The following is an 18,389-nucleotide window of genomic DNA, read 5'->3' as shown; positions in this document are numbered from 1 at the left end:
AAAAAAGCCACATTTACACAATATTTAACAACCCACTATTTGAAACACAAAACTGCACAACACTGCATTGTCACAAACCAGTGGAAGACACAGTCTTTACACTGACATTCAGCTCTTTACACACCTTTATAGTATCCAGTGCTAACTCAATCACTGCGCACTGTTTAGGGGACAGTGCCTTGGCCTCTTCACGAACCATGTGCTCCTAAAAAAAGGACAACATTTTATAAGAACAAAATTCAACAATGATCTTTTTACAATTAATTCAGGTTCATTTAACCCTGAGTTAATGTAATCCTGGGTTATCTTATGCCACACTTACTTTAAAAATGAAGAGAAATTAAAAAACCTTCATACCTTCAACTTGGAGAGCTGACCAAGTTCCTTGGCTGCATTGAATATAAGTTGAGTGCCCTGGAGGAAGAAGAGGGAAAAAATGGAGGAAGTGAGAAAAACAAAGAGACATTAGTCAGGTCACAGAGTTCAGCAGGGTTGTAGATAGAAATGCCACATCACAAAGGTCAGAAACAGACGGTCTCAAACACTCGCACAATCCCAGCGTGCCCCGCCACCCCCAAACACGCTTGCACACAGCCACGCATCGACACACAACTGTTTGTGCAACATGAGACGGTAAACTAGCTACATACAGAAGACAGAGACAAGAGTTGAAAGGTTTACAAAACCAGTAGGTCCACAGCCCAAACAACACCACTCTGGTGATATATCTAGTATCTATGACTGGCCGATACTCTAATTTTTGGATATATCACTAAGTGAATGAGGCTTGTGCACCTTATTATACCATTATACAAATGTGTACAATGTAGTCCTTCTTGGAAAATTAAATCGTTAGTATACAGAAATAGTACTGTATTTCTGACATCGCAAAAATAAATTTTGTTTAGACCCGCATGGACATCGAAGTCTAAAGCGACTGTCATGCATGCATTATTTAACCTGGCATGTCCGAGCACCTGTAATGAACTATGTGAGGATTTGAACGGGCACATAGGTCTGAGGCTATAGGGAAACTCACAACTGCATTGAAAACAAGGGGTAAAAAACACTGCTTCCACCAGTTTGTTTCAACAGGGGGACCCAAGTCACACAAAGAAGACATGAGAGAGAGAGACAGGACACATTGAGCTAAATGGGGATTCAGTCCTTACATCACTGTGACAAGCAAGCTTCACCCTGCCCTGTGAAGAGAGGATAGTGTAATTAACTTGAGAATTGGTCTTGGTGCTCTTTAATAGGTTGTCCATTATTCAGTAACCGACAGACTTAACGCCGGTTAGTGTAGTAAAGTGCAATCTCCGTTTAATACTTTTTCTTTATTATTCAAAATATGTTTTCAGTTTGTTGTTAAATAGACAGCTCACCCAAAAATGAAAACTCAGCCATTATTTACACACCCTCATTTTGATTTGTTCTTGATTAATCGTTTTTCCTTGTGTGGAACACAAAAGGAGATGTTTTACAGAATGTTCACGCTGCTCTTTTTTATGTAATGAAAATGAATGGGCTCTGGAGTTGCAAAAATTATATTATAAAAATTATAATAATAATAAAAAGTGCCATAAGTAGTCTGCACAACTTGAACAGAAAAAGTCATTATTTGCTAAAATATGTTTCTCTTAATTCAGTTCTAAAAATGTCTATGAAAACTGGTCGGTGGAAAGCTTTAGAGATTTTTTTTTAAATAAATACAGATTACACTACATAAAGAAACTGATTTAAATAAAATATTGACATTTATTTACTATTTATTTATTAACAATACAGTACCTGACCCTAAATGTATAATACTATAGTGCGTAGAATTTTTTTTATTATGCAATATAATAGAAACTAAATATTTTAAAATATTACAGTATTAACTTTTCACAGTTTAGACTGGTTCTTGAATATACATTAATGTGAATGACATTTTAGAGCTACGGCAGATGAAAATAATTTCTATATGGATGTGAGACATGAGTAAATGGCAACAGACTTTTGATTTTTGGATGAACTATCCCTTTAAAGTGGTTAAAATTAATTCTCGTAATTAATATGTAATTCAGATTTTTGTATTCTTTGTAAAATAAGGGAGCAACTAAACTAGGCAAATACGAAAACTATGAAATCTTTCAAGGCAATTCTAGAAAAAAAAGAATTCAAATGGAAGCTAATGGATTGTAACATCACATAAAAAGGCAGAGCAAAAAACAAACAATATTTGCACCATAAAATGGCAATACAATTTTTTACAAACAACAAATGAATAGACTATATTGTAAAAAGGAAATTTCTCAAGCCTGAGAATAGGGGGGAAATCTAAAAATAATATCCCAGAAAACACATCAGTATGAGACCTCGGGTTCCATCAGGCCAATTTTGGTACAACAACACGCAAAAACCAAACAGATGTCTGCAGAGACTAAAAAAAGAGAGGCTCAGGAGTTGAGGTGAAGATCAGATGCAAGCAACAACCCACAGAGGAGAGGTTTCAAACAGGTGACAGAGAAGGGGAGGGTGGACCACCTGAAACCAGTTCACGCCACCCAGATATTAGACCCACCACGGACACTAGACCGGTAGCGAAAGAGCGTCGTTTCCAGGAGAATGAGTAGCGGAAGGGGTTGGCAGTCAGACGTGGGGCAGACATCAGATTGGAAGTTTTGTTGGGGCGGAAAAGGGCCTTGTCCAAGTCAATTAGGAGATGCACCATGCTGCAGCCACCTCGGGTATACAGAGCACTGAGGTGGCCAGGGAAAGGAGAGGAAATGGATGAAGAAGAGAAGAAAGAGACAGCGGGAGAAGGAGAGAAAGACGTGACAGACGGATGAGGATGCACTGGACAAGAGGAAGGGACTTGGCAGCCACACAGAGCAGAAGGAGGTGGTGGGAAGGGGGTCACCCGGCATGGACGGACTGCGGGACACACAGACGCACAGACAAAAGTGCTCTGGTACTTACTATCATCTGTGGAGGTGGAGCGGGGGGAGAGCGAGAATGTAATAACCAGAGAGAAGGGTCAGTGAAGCTACAAAGAGCCCCACATCAAATCAAAAGATGCATTAACATTCAAGTCTACAGGACCGGCTTCAGGCCTGATATGATATTACAGTAAGTCCCAAGGTCTGTGCTTGCCTGAGGGACTAAAGCAGGCCCAGTGTGAAGGAATAATTCAGCCAAAAATGAAAAATCTCTACCTTACTGCATTCCAAACCTGCGTGATGTTCTTTCATCCATAAAACACAAAAAGAGAATTTTTTAAGAATGTTCAAGCTGCTCTTTTCCATACAGTGAAAGTGGTTGGGGACCAGGGGATGTCAAGCTTCAAAACGGACATAAACATAAAGTAACACAAATGTATTCCATACGACTTATGCACTGTAATTAAAGACTTCTGAAGCAAAATTTGCAGTAGCTATCAAACCTCATTTGCATTGCCACATATTCAAAGGTGGTGTGTCCAATGAATAACAACTTACATTTTGTTTAATTCCTTACACAAAGGCAGTCTAGGCTTCAAAACTTCAAAATACTTGGAATAAAGTACATAGTCATATAGGCCACTTTTATAATGTTCTTTTTGGAGCATGAAAGCACCTTAATTGTAGGAAAAAGAGCAGCATGAACATGAACTTCCATAGACAGGGCTGCTCCTGGAAGGCCACTGTCCTGCAGAGTTTAGCTCCAAACCCCACACCTGCACCAGCTAATCAAGGTTTTCAGGACTTGCAGAAATGTATTCTGGGACAACTTGAGCTAAACTCTGCAGGACGTTGACCCTGCAGGACAAGAACTGGACAAAAGTGAATCCACAGACGTAAGAAAGTCATACTGGTTTGGAACGAGGGTGATTTACATGAGAGGATTTACATTTTGAGTGAATTACTACTTCTATTTTTGGCTTTTTGCAGTAAGCATAACAGTAATTGGCAACTGGTTAACTAGGCCAATAGGGAGATGTTTCCCGTTCAAATGTTCAGTCTTTGAAAGAACTGATATGGGTCTCTTTTGTCAAAATAAACAAATACAAACAAAAATACACAGTTATATCAAGACAAATTAAAAGCAGTAAGTTGTCTCTGTTCCTGTAGAAATGCTCTAAAAAATGAACTAGCATTCAAATATATAGAAATACACTTAATAAAATGTTTTAGTCAAGATTACCATACATGAAATGTGCAACTGTGTGACTACAGGACCAGAGAGCAGTCTCGAGAGGTGCTTGAATGATATGGTGCACACCCAATGTTTTTAGAGTGGAAAGATTTTTTTGTCCAAGGTGATTTGATTTTTTGGAAAGGGACATGTTTTGTTGGGCATGAGGAGATACATTTCCAGTTGTTCAGAGTCTTCATGATCCATACCAGAAAACACAATGCTGTAAACAATTTTGGTATTTATATAAAAAAATTTCTACATGAGGTATTTCTCAAAAGTCTGCTCTTAATTACATTATAAACAGTTCATTACCGTTTGGTCAGTCAAAGGCGGCAGAACAATCGTTTTTTCCATTGTGTTCATCACCAGCTTCCAAAGCTCCTTCAGCACTCGCTTCAACACTGTCTTCTCACAGATCTTGGCAAACAGCGTGAGACTGACAAGGAAAAAGTTAAGAGCGAAGCGAAGGTGTGAAATTTCCAAGAAAGTGTCTAAATCTAGTGATTAGCATCTTACTTGCTGTCAAGGAAGTCCATGATGGGCTGAAGGACGTTGTCGGCATCCTGTGCCACGCTGCTGCAAGCACTTGCTGGCACGTTTCCTGTCCCCTTCACCTGGCTAAGTATGTCACCCATCTGCTTGACATTTTCTTCAATGTTTGGTTGGAAACTAGTGGGTGGAGAACAGATGTTACTCCAAGAATAGAACAAAATAACTACTTCTTTCTGATCCCTTGGTACCTCACCTGGTGGCAAAGATCCTTGCAAGGTCATCCAAAACATTGTTGAGCTTCACCTGGAGTTCTTTCAAGATGTCGCTAGCTTCAACGTTCAACTGAAAGGCACAATAATCAATGGTCAAAACCACCAGAACTTAACCAGGTTCTCAGAAGGTTGTAGCTCAAGAAGCAAATCTAGGCTTTGCTAAGCCATAATATTGGCATATTTGTGGTTCACTTACATCTTTACCACCCATAGCCTCAAACATCTTCTCAAGCTGTACCCTGAGCTGTTGGATATTATTGATGAGGATGCATGGCTGTGGGGAGCAAAAACACTTTGTTAAAATGCATGAAGTTCAACACAAGACTAACTCAACCCACCAAAAAGCTGCATGGCATATTCTACCCATGTCAGATCAACATACCTTGACAGCACCATCCTTTGCATTCTAAAATCAAAGAAAAAGAGAACACAAACCAAATGAGATAAATTCCGGATATAAGCAACTATTTCAAATATATAAACCTGATTCCACAGGGATTTTTAGAGTATTACCACTTTCTCCTTTGTGCAGTGGTTGGGGAAGTCTCTTGAGATAATATCCGCATAGGACAGCAGAACATTGCTAATGGTCTGTGGGGTAAAGAGAGCATGTTAAAACAAGTCCAATGAAAACGCAAACTATTCCATAGATTGACCCGTGAAGGTCAATATTAATGTTGCTTTTGTAAAACATTTCTTCATATGATCCATACAGATCATGCTAACAGAAATCTGCAACCAAAGCTTGCGACCAAAATCTAAGCTAAGCACTTGACTTTTACTCACTGACGTAATGTTTTACTATTTGACAAGCAATATTCTTAAAAGACAGACATACACTCTCACATTGTGCACTTGGCTAAAACTAACAGATTTACAAACTATATTAATGGAATGATCACGAGGACCTTGGCAAATCTCTTCATGTAGTGTCCGACGATCTGTGGGTCTGGACACTCCAGCTTTTTAATGATCTCGAAGCTCTGGTTAAGCTGTGAGAAGACGTCCACTACCGAACAGGAGAAGAGAGCGTGCTCTGAAGTTTGCTGATACTGTAGGAAAGAAAGAGTTGGACGTGCAAGTCAGAAAAAGCTCTAGAATAGAAGGCACAAGAGACTGCGCAAGCAATTTGCGACCAGACGTCAGGCGTGAGCTCTTTCGTCTGGAAATAATTGGGTCGAGGTGAGACTGTGGCAGGTTCCCAAAGGGGGCTCGGTGGAAGTAATGAACTAAAGAGTGTGCTTATTGGTTCAGGAACATGCTGAGGTGCTCCAAAGGGCACTAATTCATCAAATTTTGACATGTCTGGCTGCAGGCGTGAGGTCTGTTGTTACTGTAACTTATTACAGCTGCTAAGCTAAATAGTAAGTATAGCTTTACAGTAAATTTCCAGGTTTGCTTTCAAATTTTCTTAGAGATTCTACAAATGTATTATTACTTTTACTAGTATTAAAGCAATAGTCCAACTGTATGTAAAGCTCAAGTGTTACCAATAAACTAAAGTGTTATCAGTTTCAATAAGATATGTAAAGATATGTTTTTTAACTTACTCAATGGTCTTTTAAATATTTTATTATAATAATAATAACTAGATATGTACATTTTCTGAAGAAAATGTGAGTGGTGCTTGCGGTGGCACTGTGCAGTTACTAGGGTCTTTTTTAACTGTCAAACGAAGGGCTGTCAAACGATTAATCGCGATTAAATCGCATCCAAAATAAAACTTTTTGTTTACATAATATATGTATGTGTACTGTGTTTATTTATTATGTACAGTGGGGTTATTATATTTTAAATTATATATAAATATATTTAATATATAAACATAAAATGTTTCTCAAATATATACATGCATGTGTTTGTATTTATATATACATAATAAGCATACACAGTACACACTTATATATTATGTAAAGAAAAACTTTTATTTTGGATGTGATTAATCGCGATTAATTATTTGACAGCACTAATGATTAGTTAGGATTTTTAGCATGTTTAACTAATCGCTATTACCGTGTAGCTATTCACTGTTAGCAGGTGTAGCATACTGAAGTCCTGTGTGGTAGCATGAATCAAGTGAGACAAGCTCCATGTCCATACGATGCTCTGATGCAGAGATATAGGTCTTGCAAAATGGTTGCTAGGGTACTCTGTTTGGTTGTTAAGGAATGGTTTGGCAGCTGCCAATGGTGATACTTCAAAGGCTGATTGCCATTATGAATGATATAAACCAACCCCCATGCCTCTACAACATTCATATTTGGGTTGATAGGGTGCTCAACAATGGTTGCTAGGGCATGGAAAACAGATGTGCTCAGTTCCTTCACCATAGTATGTCTATGTGGCAACTTTGGGGTCTCTTGCGCCCAAGGGGTACAACTTACACCCCACTGTGAGGTATGTTTCTTACACAGTTTGCCAGCCTCTTCAAATGTGGTGACCCAGATGTTTCTACAAAATTCTTAGTCGGCGATACAACCCGTCAAATTTGGCTGCAAGGCTGCAAAGTCTATGGGATTTTTTGCTTATAATGTATATCAAATTTTATATGTTTTTATTGATTTATAAACTATGATATTTGTTGCATCGAATGGCCTCGGTTCGAGAAGGAACCAAAAGGCAAAAGAAATAAATCTCACCCCATCTTTCTTGTCGCGCTCCAGGGCTCCGTGCAAAAAGTCTCGAGACACCTCCTCATTTTCATCCAACCACTGGATGACAAATGGCTCGAACCACCTGCAGAGTAACATCACCACCTAAAGCTCTATTATCCATCATACCACGGTCACAGTGACATTTTGAGTGTGCATGATTCGGATAATACGCGTGCGAGAAGGGAAGCGTCGGGAGTCACTCACGTGGGATATTCAGGCACGCGGCTCTTGAAGAAAGGCAGGTCTTTGCAGTATTCATTGTAGAGCCACTTTACTTTGAAGTGCAGGTTCATGTAATCGGCACTCTTGCACAGGCGGTTCTTTTCATGCTCTGAAAGCCACGAGGTGAAGACAAAAGCTCTTCATGAAACAGTTTGAGATATAACAGCACATAATAAATCTACGCAGAGCGGAGAACCCCTACTGAATCAGCAGATGAGAAGAACTCCACCACATGTCGACTTTCACCAAGTGTGAAATTTAAGTGGCTATCAGTGAGAAATCCTGCCAGGCTTGTGTTTCTAACTAAAAATCTAACTAAGAAGCAAACTTTTTTATTGCATCTCATCAGTCAGTCAAGTTATGAGCATTACAGACCTACAGCTGAAACTTTTTAATGAGGTTCTGGAGTCTGCAAAATAGTCTACAAAACCAAGAACCAATCAATACAAAGGCTAGATAGATCAAGAAAAGCTTCTTAGCTTAGACTCACCTTCCATTGCGTACTTCATATCTTGGGCAAACAGGTTCCACATAACCTCTGCGCTGATCTTTCCAACATTGAGCTCCTGTGGAAACCTGTGTGGACCAGAATACATAATATTAAGACCCTCAAAAAGTTTATGAATGTACATTTTGTGCAATAAAATGGTGACGGACTCACTGGTTAAGGCAAGGGGTGTAGGAGTTCTTGTCCTCTTCAATAATTGAGACAATGAGGGTGATTAGCTTAGACCAGAAGTCTAGATTCTTGATACTTGGACCTTGTTCGTCTGGAGGAACCTCTCCTTTTTTGCTCTGTACAAAAGGAATTCATTTTGAAATGGTAGCTTGAAGCATGTTATGGCTTTTCATAATCTGCCAACCTCTGGAAGAAATGACCCCACTAAGGCGCACAGCAGGAATGGCTTATTTCAGCCAGCAAACAAACAAACAAAAATATGCCAACCACTCCAGGGGAACATGATATATAACAAACCTGCAAAGCTTCGCAGCAAAATATAGTAAGTAGCTCAGGGTTAGATGTTTAATTCAACAGGAAGAGTGTTTGATATTTATGAGGGAAGCCTGTAACAGCATAAACAAAAGCAACAAGATGAACTGCTCTGATAAAATGACTTGGATGCTCCCGGGGCAAAGAGCTTTGGGGCTGATCAGGGTCTCTGGGCCAGGAAGCGTCGACTTACCGGGTCTGTTTGGTATTCTCGACTATACAGCTCATGGCAGTTGTTGAAAATGTATTCGTAGGTAGAGTTGAGGCAAGCCTTCACACAGTCCTTCACTACTTGGCTGGCACGAGGAGGACTCTGGAGCTCTTGGACCTGGAGAAAAAAGTTAATGGTCCTTTCAGATGGATACATTGAAAACTGTGCAAAATGAGGTGGTCTGAAAAAAAAAAGAATCATTCAGAAATTATAGGAAAAACAAAAACTGTATAGAAATTGTAGAACACCACCATGTGGAAAATAAAATTGCACAAGAATTATATGGCAAAAAAAGCATACGAAAATTGCATGAAAAAAGAAAATTGTATTAAAATGACAACGCTAGAAACATAATAAAAAGAAAACCATATCGCAATGAAAATTGTATGAAAATAGAATGAAACAAGAAAATATTCCCAAAATTGTAAAAAAGAAAATTACACAAGAAAGACCCCCCCCCCCCCCCCCCCACACCCAAAGGCAAAATTGTCCAAGTTTATCCAAATCAACAGCATCAGGGATTCACAACTAACCTTCATCCTGAAGAATGTGATACTGGTTAGTAGGTCCACAGTAGACTTGAGGTCCTGCAGTCTCTCAGGACTGCTAGCTGGGAAATTATTCTAAACGCACACAAGAAAGGGGTTCTCTTTGTCATCAATACTCATTCTTCCTCCGATATTTCAGACATTTCAATACAACTTAAAGCTTTTAAATGTAGTCACATCAAACAAATCAATCTCATTTGTCTGATTCAATGAACCCACCTGCAGGCGAACACCACACTAACCATTTACCTTTAGTTAAGAAAGATCCTTCATACAGAAACAAGAAAAGGTGTGACTACTCAAGGAAACACCAAAAAGTCACAATACCCTGTACATAGAGAGGTCAATCCTCAGGGAGTTGTGAAGCTGGTCCAGAAGCTTGACAAATCGCTCTTTCTACAAAGAACAAACACGAAACCACCCCAAATTATTAGTAACACTAAACACTTCAATGCTGAAATCTTCCTTTTCCGTATGGATGGATGAAGCACTCACCCCAAAGTTGGAAGCAGCGAAACGGTCAGAAGCAGACACATTGTTGGTGGCCTGGGTTGTGTGAGCGTAGTAAGCGTTGATGTTGGCCAGTAGGGTGCTCATGACCGCAGGCACTCCAGGACACATGTACTTTGATGACAAACAGGTGAAGTGTCTAGAAACAAGAAGGAACAAAAAGTACCTAAGTACGTAAGCAAGCAGCTAAAACGTTAATGGCAAAACTTAGGAGAGAATAATACGTCATGGCTTGATAAATGGACTCCACTCCGTAACGCATGGCAAACTCGTCTACGATTTCTTGGGGCGTCTCTTCGAAGTAAACCTTCCATGCATCATCACCCTTGGCATCTGGTATCTTCACCACCCCGTTGTTCTGGATGTCCGTTAGATAGTGGAAAAGGTTCTATGGAGAGATGGAAAGAGGATCAATTCGTTAAGGACTGATTTGATATACTCTAGAAGGGACTATGTAATTATGCTTGCTAATAAATAATGGTAGGAGGAAAATGAGAATGACAAATATGATCATGACAGCGTCAGACTGACCTCGTGCAAGCAAGTGTACTGGACGTGGTACGGAGCTACAGTTTCCTCTCCTTTGATCTCCACACTGATGTGCATGCGAATGGCTCCAGATACAGCAGACTTGTCTGTACGCTTGTCTGAAAGGAAGCAAAATGAAGTTGGTACACCATAAAAAACCAACAACAAAAAAAACAAGAAAATCACAGAGAACTGTGTGATAAAAGAAAGTGGTACAAAAACCATAAAGCTGAAAGAAAATCAAACACAAAGCGTCTGTGAAAAAAAAAACTAAAATCACATTAAAAAACAATTGTAAAAAAGAAATTCGTATGGAAAGGAAAATCGTAAAAAAGACATTTTATGAAACCCATATGTGACGAGAGGGGCGGGGCCGAGAGCCGTGGGAACAGAGCGAGGCCGGTGGAGTAATTGCGAATGCGCGACACCTGCGCCACTCACCGGTCTCGAGTCTCACGGAGGAGCTCCGGAAGGATACAAAGGAGGAGTGACGACAGGGAAAGACGAGAGAGGACCAGGCCTGGATTTTATTTTGTGTTTTGGTTTTGTTTGTGCGCGACAGTCGTCCGCGAGGGGCTGTCGCGCTATTTTGTGTTTATTTTATTATTAAAGTTTCTTTGAGTGTTCGCCGGTTCCCGCCTCCTTCTTCCCGACTTATGAACTTTGTTACACCATAAAAAACGAAAATCATATGGAAATCGCATGGAAAAACAAAACCGTATAAAGATCGTAAAAAAAATTATACGAAAATTGTATGCAAAAATGAAAACTGTCCAAAAAACGCCAAAAAAAAAAAATCATACAGAAAATGCATGAAAAATAAAATTGTACAAAAATCGTAAAAAAAAAAAATCCACAAGGCAAACAAAATCACATGAAAATCATATGGAGAAAAAGGTACAGTTTGAAGTCAAATTTAATTGATTTTAGAAGTGCAAGAAAAATTTCAAGTAAAATGTGTAACGTAATCCATTTTTAATTTTTTATTGCAGTGCTACTATACAAGTGTGATAAAACTTTTAAGTTTTTTTCACAAGGTAGTGTTATGAAATGCCAATTTTACAAGGTTGCTACAGTATGTTAGCAAGAAAGTGAGTGAAACAAGTCATGCCAATCACTTTGATATATATCACAAAAAGACAAGATATGATATGCGACCGCCCACCTAATGATGCCACGCTAACTGTTCTGTAACCCTTGGCCTCGCTTCTAAAGGTCATTGGCGAATGGGGTCACAGTTGAAATTGTTTGATCTTTGAGCATTGCATTGCTGTTTGACCTGTGCGCAACATGAATATAACATTACATTTATGTAATTAATGTTTGGCTACTCACCCAGGTTGTACCAGACGTCCATTTCTCCGCTCAGAGTTCGAACCTCGATGATAGTCTGACCGAGGAAATCGTCAGACTCTCGTTTGAACTTTTGCTTTACTCTGGACTTAATATCATCATCCTCGTCCCAAACGCGCACTTTGATCCGATCGGAAGAGTTGTGACACTCACTGTTGAGATGTTTTTGTATCACCATGAGCACTGATCCTAAACAAAATATGTTTGAAACATATTAATTGAGATTTGAAGCCCCTTACAAATTGAAGCTCTCATCCCATACAGGATTGAGGTTGCCGTAGATGGTCTTGGTTCGTTTCTTGGTCTTGCCTACTTGCACCGTAACATAAGGATCGCTGGAGCCGGTTTTGTCCTTTGCCTGCAGGCCCTGGGCACATAATACTGATCGGAGAAACAACAGGGTAAATATTAATATAACCGATATGACATAAACTTTTACTAGTCAAAGTGGGTCATTACCGGTGATGCTGATCTTGGCTGACCACTTGGACGTCCCGTCCAGGACGCTTTGCTTGATCTGCTTCATCTGAGCCACGTGTGTTGCCTTGATGACTCCAAACACATCCTGAATCAGCTCGAATATCTCAGGCTTGTTGCGTTCACGGATCTTCATGCGGTCTTTCAACACCATGATGATGTTCTGCGTGCGATCCTCAGCTCCATGCTTAGAGCTCTTCTCCGCCGCCCCTGTGAAAGACGGATGAGGTTTATTTTAATACTGGATGTGGATTTTTTATGTTTTTGAAAGAAGTCTCTTATTCTCACCATGGCTGCATTTACTCGATCAATTTAAAATAACAGTTTTCGATGTTAATAGATTTTAAAATTTTATTCCTGTGATGAAGCTGAATTTTCAGCAGCCATTACTCCAGTCTTCAGTGTCACAAGATCCTTCAGAAATAAGCTGATTGGGTACTCAAGACATCTTGAATAATATTTATTTTCAGTGCTTTATTTTTATAATTTTTTTTTGCGAAAACTGTGATACAATACCAAACATTTAATAACTGAAAAATAAAATAAATAAATAAATAAATAAAAGAAATGAACACTTATTCAGCAAGAATGCATTAAACTGATCAAAATTGACAGTGAACACATTTATAATGTTACAAAATATTTCTATTTCAAATAAAAGCTAAACAATTTTTTTGGGAAAAATATTAATAATTGAGCTACTGGAATGGCTGCTGAAAATTCAGCTGTCATCACAGAAATAAAATACATTTTAAAATATATTGAAATAAAAAGCTTTCTAGTAATAAGAGTAACAATATTTCACAATAATTCTGTTTTTACTGTATTTATATTAAAATAAAATGCAGCCTTGTTGAGCATAAGAGACTAAAAATCATTATTTTCCTAACTTTTGACGAATATTTAAATTTGGTAAAACTCATAAATATAGTAATATATTTTAAAAATATAGTATTTTTTTCTATATAAATATATAGATATATACTACAGTTCACAAATTGTGGGATCAGTAAGATTTTTTAATGTTTTTTAAAGACGTTTCTTCTGCTCATCAATGATGCATATATTTGATCAAAAATACAGAAAAAAGACTCTCGTTTGAACTTTTGCTTTACTCTGGACTTAATATCATCATCCTCGTCCCAAACGCGCACTTTGATCCGATCGGAAGAGTTGTGACACTCACTGTTGAGATGTTTTTGTATCACCATGAGCACTGATCCTAAACAAAATATGTTTGAAACATATTAATTGAGATTTGAAGCCCCTTACAAATTGAAGCTCTCATCCCATACAGGATTGAGGTTGCCGTAGATGGTCTTGGTTCGTTTCTTGGTCTTGCCTACTTGCACCGTAACATAAGGATCGCTGGAGCCGGTTTTGTCCTTTGCCTGCAGGCCCTGGGCACATAATACTGATCGGAGAAACAACAGGGTAAATATTAATATAACCGATATGACATAAACTTTTACTAGTCAAAGTGGGTCATTACCGGTGATGCTGATCTTGGCTGACCACTTGGACGTCCCGTCCAGGACGCTTTGCTTGATCTGCTTCATCTGAGCCACGTGTGTTGCCTTGATGACTCCAAACACATCCTGAATCAGCTCGAATATCTCAGGCTTGTTGCGTTCACGGATCTTCATGCGGTCTTTCAACACCATGATGATGTTCTGCGTGCGATCCTCAGCTCCATGCTTAGAGCTCTTCTCCGCCGCCCCTGTGAAAGACGGATGAGGTTTATTTTAATACTGGATGTGGATTTTTAATGTTTTTGAAAGAAGTCTCTTATTCTCACCATGGCTGCATTTACTCGATCAATTTAAAATAACAGTTTTCGATGTTAATAGATTTTAAAATTTTATTCCTGTGATGAAGCTGAATTTTCAGCAGCCATTACTCCAGTCTTCAGTGTCACAAGATCCTTCAGAAATAAGCTGATTGGGTACTCAAGACATCTTGAATAATATTTATTTTCAGTGCTTTATTTTTATAATTTTTTTTTGCGAAAACTGTGATACAATACCAAACATTTAATAACTGAAAAATAAAATAAATAAATAAATAAATAAAAGAAATGAACACTTATTCAGCAAGAATGCATTAAACTGATCAAAATTGACAGTGAACACATTTATAATGTTACAAAATATTTCTATTTCAAATAAAAGCTAAACAATTTTTTTGGGAAAAATATTAATAATTGAGCTACTGGAATGGCTGCTGAAAATTCAGCTGTCATCACAGAAATAAAATACATTTTAAAATATATTGAAATAAAAAGCTTTCTAGTAATAAGAGTAACAATATTTCACAATAATTCTGTTTTTACTGTATTTATATTAAAATAAAATGCAGCCTTGTTGAGTTTATTTTCAGTGCTTTATTTTTATAATTTTTTTTTGCGAAAACTGTGATACAATACCAAACATTTAATAACTGAAAAATAAAATAAATAAATAAATAAAAGAAATGAACACTTATTCAGCAAGAATGCATTAAACTGATCAAAATTGACAGTGAACACATTTATAATGTTACAAAAGATTTCTATTTCAAATAAAAGCTAAACAATTTTTTTGGGAAAAATATTAATAATTGAGCTACTGGAATGGCTGCTGAAAATTCAGCTGTCATCACAGAAATAAAATACATTTTAAAATATATTGAAATAAAAAGCTTTCTAGTAATAAGAGTAACAATATTTCACAATAATTCTGTTTTTACTGTATTTATATTAAAATAAAATGCAGCCTTGTTGAGCATAAGAGACTAAAAATCATTATTTTCCTAACTTTTGACGAATATTTAAATTTGGTAAAACTCATAAATATAGTAATATATTTTAAAAATATAGTATTTTTTTCTATATAAATATATAGATATATACTACAGTTCACAAATTGTGGGATCAGTAAGATTTTTTAATGTTTTTTAAAGACGTTTCTTCTGCTCATCAATGATGCATATATTTGATCAAAAATACAGAAAAAACTGTAATATTGTGAAATGTTATTACAATTTAAAATAACGTAAAGTTTTCTATTTTTATATACTGTAAAACATAATTTATTCATGTGATGCAAAGCTGAATTTTCAGCATCATTACTCCGTTTTTACAATTCCGATTGATTAACAAATACAATATTAGGTAGCAAAAACTAGTATCAAAAAATATTAATCAGCACAAATGGTTTGCAATATTGATAATAAATCAGCATTTTAGAATGATTTCTGTAACTTTTCCCAAACCTTTGAACAGTAGTGTATTTTTTGTATTGAAGACAACATTTGAGAGTGAAGAAAGAAACTCAATAAGAACATCTTACTCTGTAGACAATCGGCATTAAGCAAATCTTGACACTTCTCATGACACTTGACCCCACACTCGGTGCAGCGCATGCCCTGTCGAGCGATGCCCCACAGAAGCCCCTCGCACTCGTAGCAGTAGGTGGGAGTGGTGGCCGTCCACACCTCAAAGTTGTGTGGAGTAGTACAGGAAATGGGGTAGATCAAAGCCTGCAGGGTCTTCTTATAGACGTGACTCTTCTGCATGGTCATAATAAATCAACAGGTAAATGGAAAATGGTTCTGAACTGCAAAATATGAATGTCCAGGAAGAAAACGGGGCTTGTTGACATACCAGTTCTTCATTGTTAAGTGTGCTGGAGGCCATAGTAGAAGTGATGCCTGCTTTTCGAGAGTTCTGGACAAGAGACTACAAGAGAACAAAAAAACAATTAGGAGAAAATGTATGTATTTTGTTGAATAAATACATTTGATTGCTTTCTAATAAGAAACTGAATACTTCTTAACAATATTTTTATTTGTCCAACTTTTAACAACAGATTGATAAAAAAATACAAACTAAATAAACTTAATAGAATAAAACAAAATTAAAAAGATACATAATTTCAATAAAATGTAAATAATAAAAATAGTTGTGAATTTGTGATAAAATGTCATAGTTTCATAAAGAATTTCCTTCTGAAGGGTGCAGTGATAATTAGCAGAAAATGTTTGTGGTTGGAATTGAAGCATTTTACGCAGGAGTGCTGGAAAAGTGAAATTGTGAATACTTACCATTGCCTGCAGGAGGTGAGGCATTGGAAAAAAGAAATAGAACAAAAACATTTTTAGAAGTTTGCCAAAGATAACACGAAAAGTTTTTAATTCATACATCAACTTATTAAGTTAAAAATAAAAAAGGGGGGAAAAAATCCAGGTTATACTTTTTATAAATCTACTGACTCAACCACATGGAGAAAGTATTTATGTAAAGAGGCCACAAAAAGTGCTTGTATAACAAGAATGCATGTGGAAGACTGAAATACAGAGAGAGCAGAGAGAAAAAAGAAAGAGAGGGAGGAGGTACTTTGTCTCTAGTTTAATCGTTTTTCACATGCATTTTAATTCTGCTCAAGTAAGCACTTTGGCTTCTGACTCTTAGAGTCAGTATCGGTGACGGTAAACTGGATTTAAACAGTTTAGTGCGGTATGGTAATTTCTCCCTCATCTTCCAGTCCGTGGCATCAAAGCAAGCCTGGTGCCGTTGCCTGCTCTGATAGATCTCCAGTGAAGGCTGCCAGGAGCGTTCTTGGCTGAATAAGTACAGCCAGACCTACACGACAGCTGTCAGCTAATGAACGGTTTTTTTTTTTTGGCTCTTGTTACTTTGTTTAATCAATACACAACTAACTCTGCTGTCAATCTAATGAGAAGTTTTTCAGAAAGCGTTGGGCAGTGCCTCCTTCAAAAAAAAATTAGTACAAAAATAAAACAACGCCAATATTACATTATGTATAAATAACATTAAAAAGTATATAAATCACTAGTTTTTCTAAAGAGACATTGTCCAACAGTGACACCAGCAGGTAAAGTTACAGCGGGAGTCCGCGTCTCTCTCGCCTCCCCTGAGCCCATTGAACTCTGCTGTCAATCTAATGAGAAGTTTTTCAGAAAGCGTTGTTAACAAGTAAACTCAAAAATAGATTCTGTAGCTTGTTTGATATAGTTAATAAACATGCACTAATGCAACACAACTCTTGAGCATTTTGTTAAAACTTAATTTAACTGCAATGCAATCAATTTAGCACTACATAAATATATTTTGTTGGCTGTAACCAGATCGAATTACTAGCAACATTTAAATGTGGTTATTACATTATATTTTGCTTGTATTTGAAAATGCACTGATGGATTAGGCACGATAAGACCAGGAACTTGTATTAGTTGGATCAATTTAGATTTCATGTTGGCTTTAACATCTACAGGTGCATCTCAATAAATTAGAATGTCGTGGAAAAGTTCATTTATTTCAGTAATTCAACTCAAATTGTGTCTATCCATGTGAGAACCAATGATGTTTGATTTTATTTGCCACCTAATCTTTTTTTAAGCATCAGTGGAAAAGTTCAACAAGCTCCCAAAGTAGGTTACAGGCACAAAACAAGGTTAGCAGACAATGAAGTCAGCTCAGGAAAAAATACACAGGCCAAAACTAATAGGACTATAAAGGAGATATTGAGGCAGTCGTGAGGCTGGAGATTCATCAGTCTACAGGATGAATGGAGCTGAGTAATGCTCTAATAACGTCTAACCCTGTAGCCGTGATTCAAACAGATGTGCCACAGAGACTTCTGTGTGAACTACAGACCCTTGACAGACTGCTGCCCAAAATAACCACTCTGATGCGTATGGACGGTGCTTTTGAAGAGTTGGGAAGGTGATGTTGGATCCAGCAATGCTTTAGTTGAAAGTTTGACGTACTGAAGCGGGGTTGTGTGACTCACCAGGTCTCGGACGAGAGGGATGGCTTTCCTCTTGCGTAAGTCAGGCATGCTGTCTATGCTGTAAAGAGCACCTCCAGGCCTGTGGATCAAATGGGTAGATGTAATATATATATATATATATATATATATATATATATATATATATATATATATATATAGAGAGAAAATACAAAAAAAC

General features: G+C 37.5%; 1 protein-coding gene across 1 annotated transcript in view; it reads right to left on the bottom strand.

Annotated features, from left to right (window-relative positions):
* The window catches only part of LOC107596898 (protein unc-13 homolog A-like), a 60,437-nt gene that overhangs the window by 9,957 nt on the left and 32,091 nt on the right, over nucleotides 1-18,389 (bottom strand). The window contains exons 14-41 of the mRNA XM_016287754.1: nucleotides 18,212-18,290; nucleotides 16,503-16,508; nucleotides 16,063-16,137; nucleotides 15,749-15,968; nucleotides 13,912-14,139; nucleotides 13,692-13,833; nucleotides 11,925-12,094; nucleotides 10,593-10,708; nucleotides 10,286-10,449; nucleotides 10,047-10,200; nucleotides 9,879-9,947; nucleotides 9,537-9,626; nucleotides 8,986-9,120; nucleotides 8,463-8,596; nucleotides 8,292-8,377; nucleotides 7,784-7,910; nucleotides 7,565-7,661; nucleotides 5,834-5,977; nucleotides 5,439-5,516; nucleotides 5,308-5,331; nucleotides 5,122-5,199; nucleotides 4,907-4,995; nucleotides 4,678-4,830; nucleotides 4,474-4,597; nucleotides 2,965-2,970; nucleotides 1,173-1,202; nucleotides 358-414; nucleotides 79-205 (exon numbers count right to left, since the gene is read on the bottom strand). Of these exons, the coding sequence (XP_016143240.1) occupies nucleotides 79-205; nucleotides 358-414; nucleotides 1,173-1,202; nucleotides 2,965-2,970; nucleotides 4,474-4,597; nucleotides 4,678-4,830; nucleotides 4,907-4,995; nucleotides 5,122-5,199; nucleotides 5,308-5,331; nucleotides 5,439-5,516; nucleotides 5,834-5,977; nucleotides 7,565-7,661; nucleotides 7,784-7,910; nucleotides 8,292-8,377; nucleotides 8,463-8,596; nucleotides 8,986-9,120; nucleotides 9,537-9,626; nucleotides 9,879-9,947; nucleotides 10,047-10,200; nucleotides 10,286-10,449; nucleotides 10,593-10,708; nucleotides 11,925-12,094; nucleotides 13,692-13,833; nucleotides 13,912-14,139; nucleotides 15,749-15,968; nucleotides 16,063-16,137; nucleotides 16,503-16,508; nucleotides 18,212-18,290 (3,002 nt within the window). The remainder of the gene's footprint in view (nucleotides 1-78; nucleotides 206-357; nucleotides 415-1,172; nucleotides 1,203-2,964; nucleotides 2,971-4,473; nucleotides 4,598-4,677; nucleotides 4,831-4,906; nucleotides 4,996-5,121; nucleotides 5,200-5,307; nucleotides 5,332-5,438; nucleotides 5,517-5,833; nucleotides 5,978-7,564; nucleotides 7,662-7,783; nucleotides 7,911-8,291; nucleotides 8,378-8,462; nucleotides 8,597-8,985; nucleotides 9,121-9,536; nucleotides 9,627-9,878; nucleotides 9,948-10,046; nucleotides 10,201-10,285; nucleotides 10,450-10,592; nucleotides 10,709-11,924; nucleotides 12,095-13,691; nucleotides 13,834-13,911; nucleotides 14,140-15,748; nucleotides 15,969-16,062; nucleotides 16,138-16,502; nucleotides 16,509-18,211; nucleotides 18,291-18,389) is intronic.

The sequence above is a fragment of the Sinocyclocheilus grahami genome, unplaced genomic scaffold (assembly GCF_001515645.1).
Source record: "Sinocyclocheilus grahami isolate Dianchi unplaced genomic scaffold, SAMN03320097.WGS_v1.1 scaffold224.1, whole genome shotgun sequence".
Taxonomy (NCBI): Eukaryota; Metazoa; Chordata; class Actinopteri; order Cypriniformes; family Cyprinidae; genus Sinocyclocheilus; species Sinocyclocheilus grahami.
This window is presented reverse-complemented; position numbering and strand designations above follow the sequence as displayed.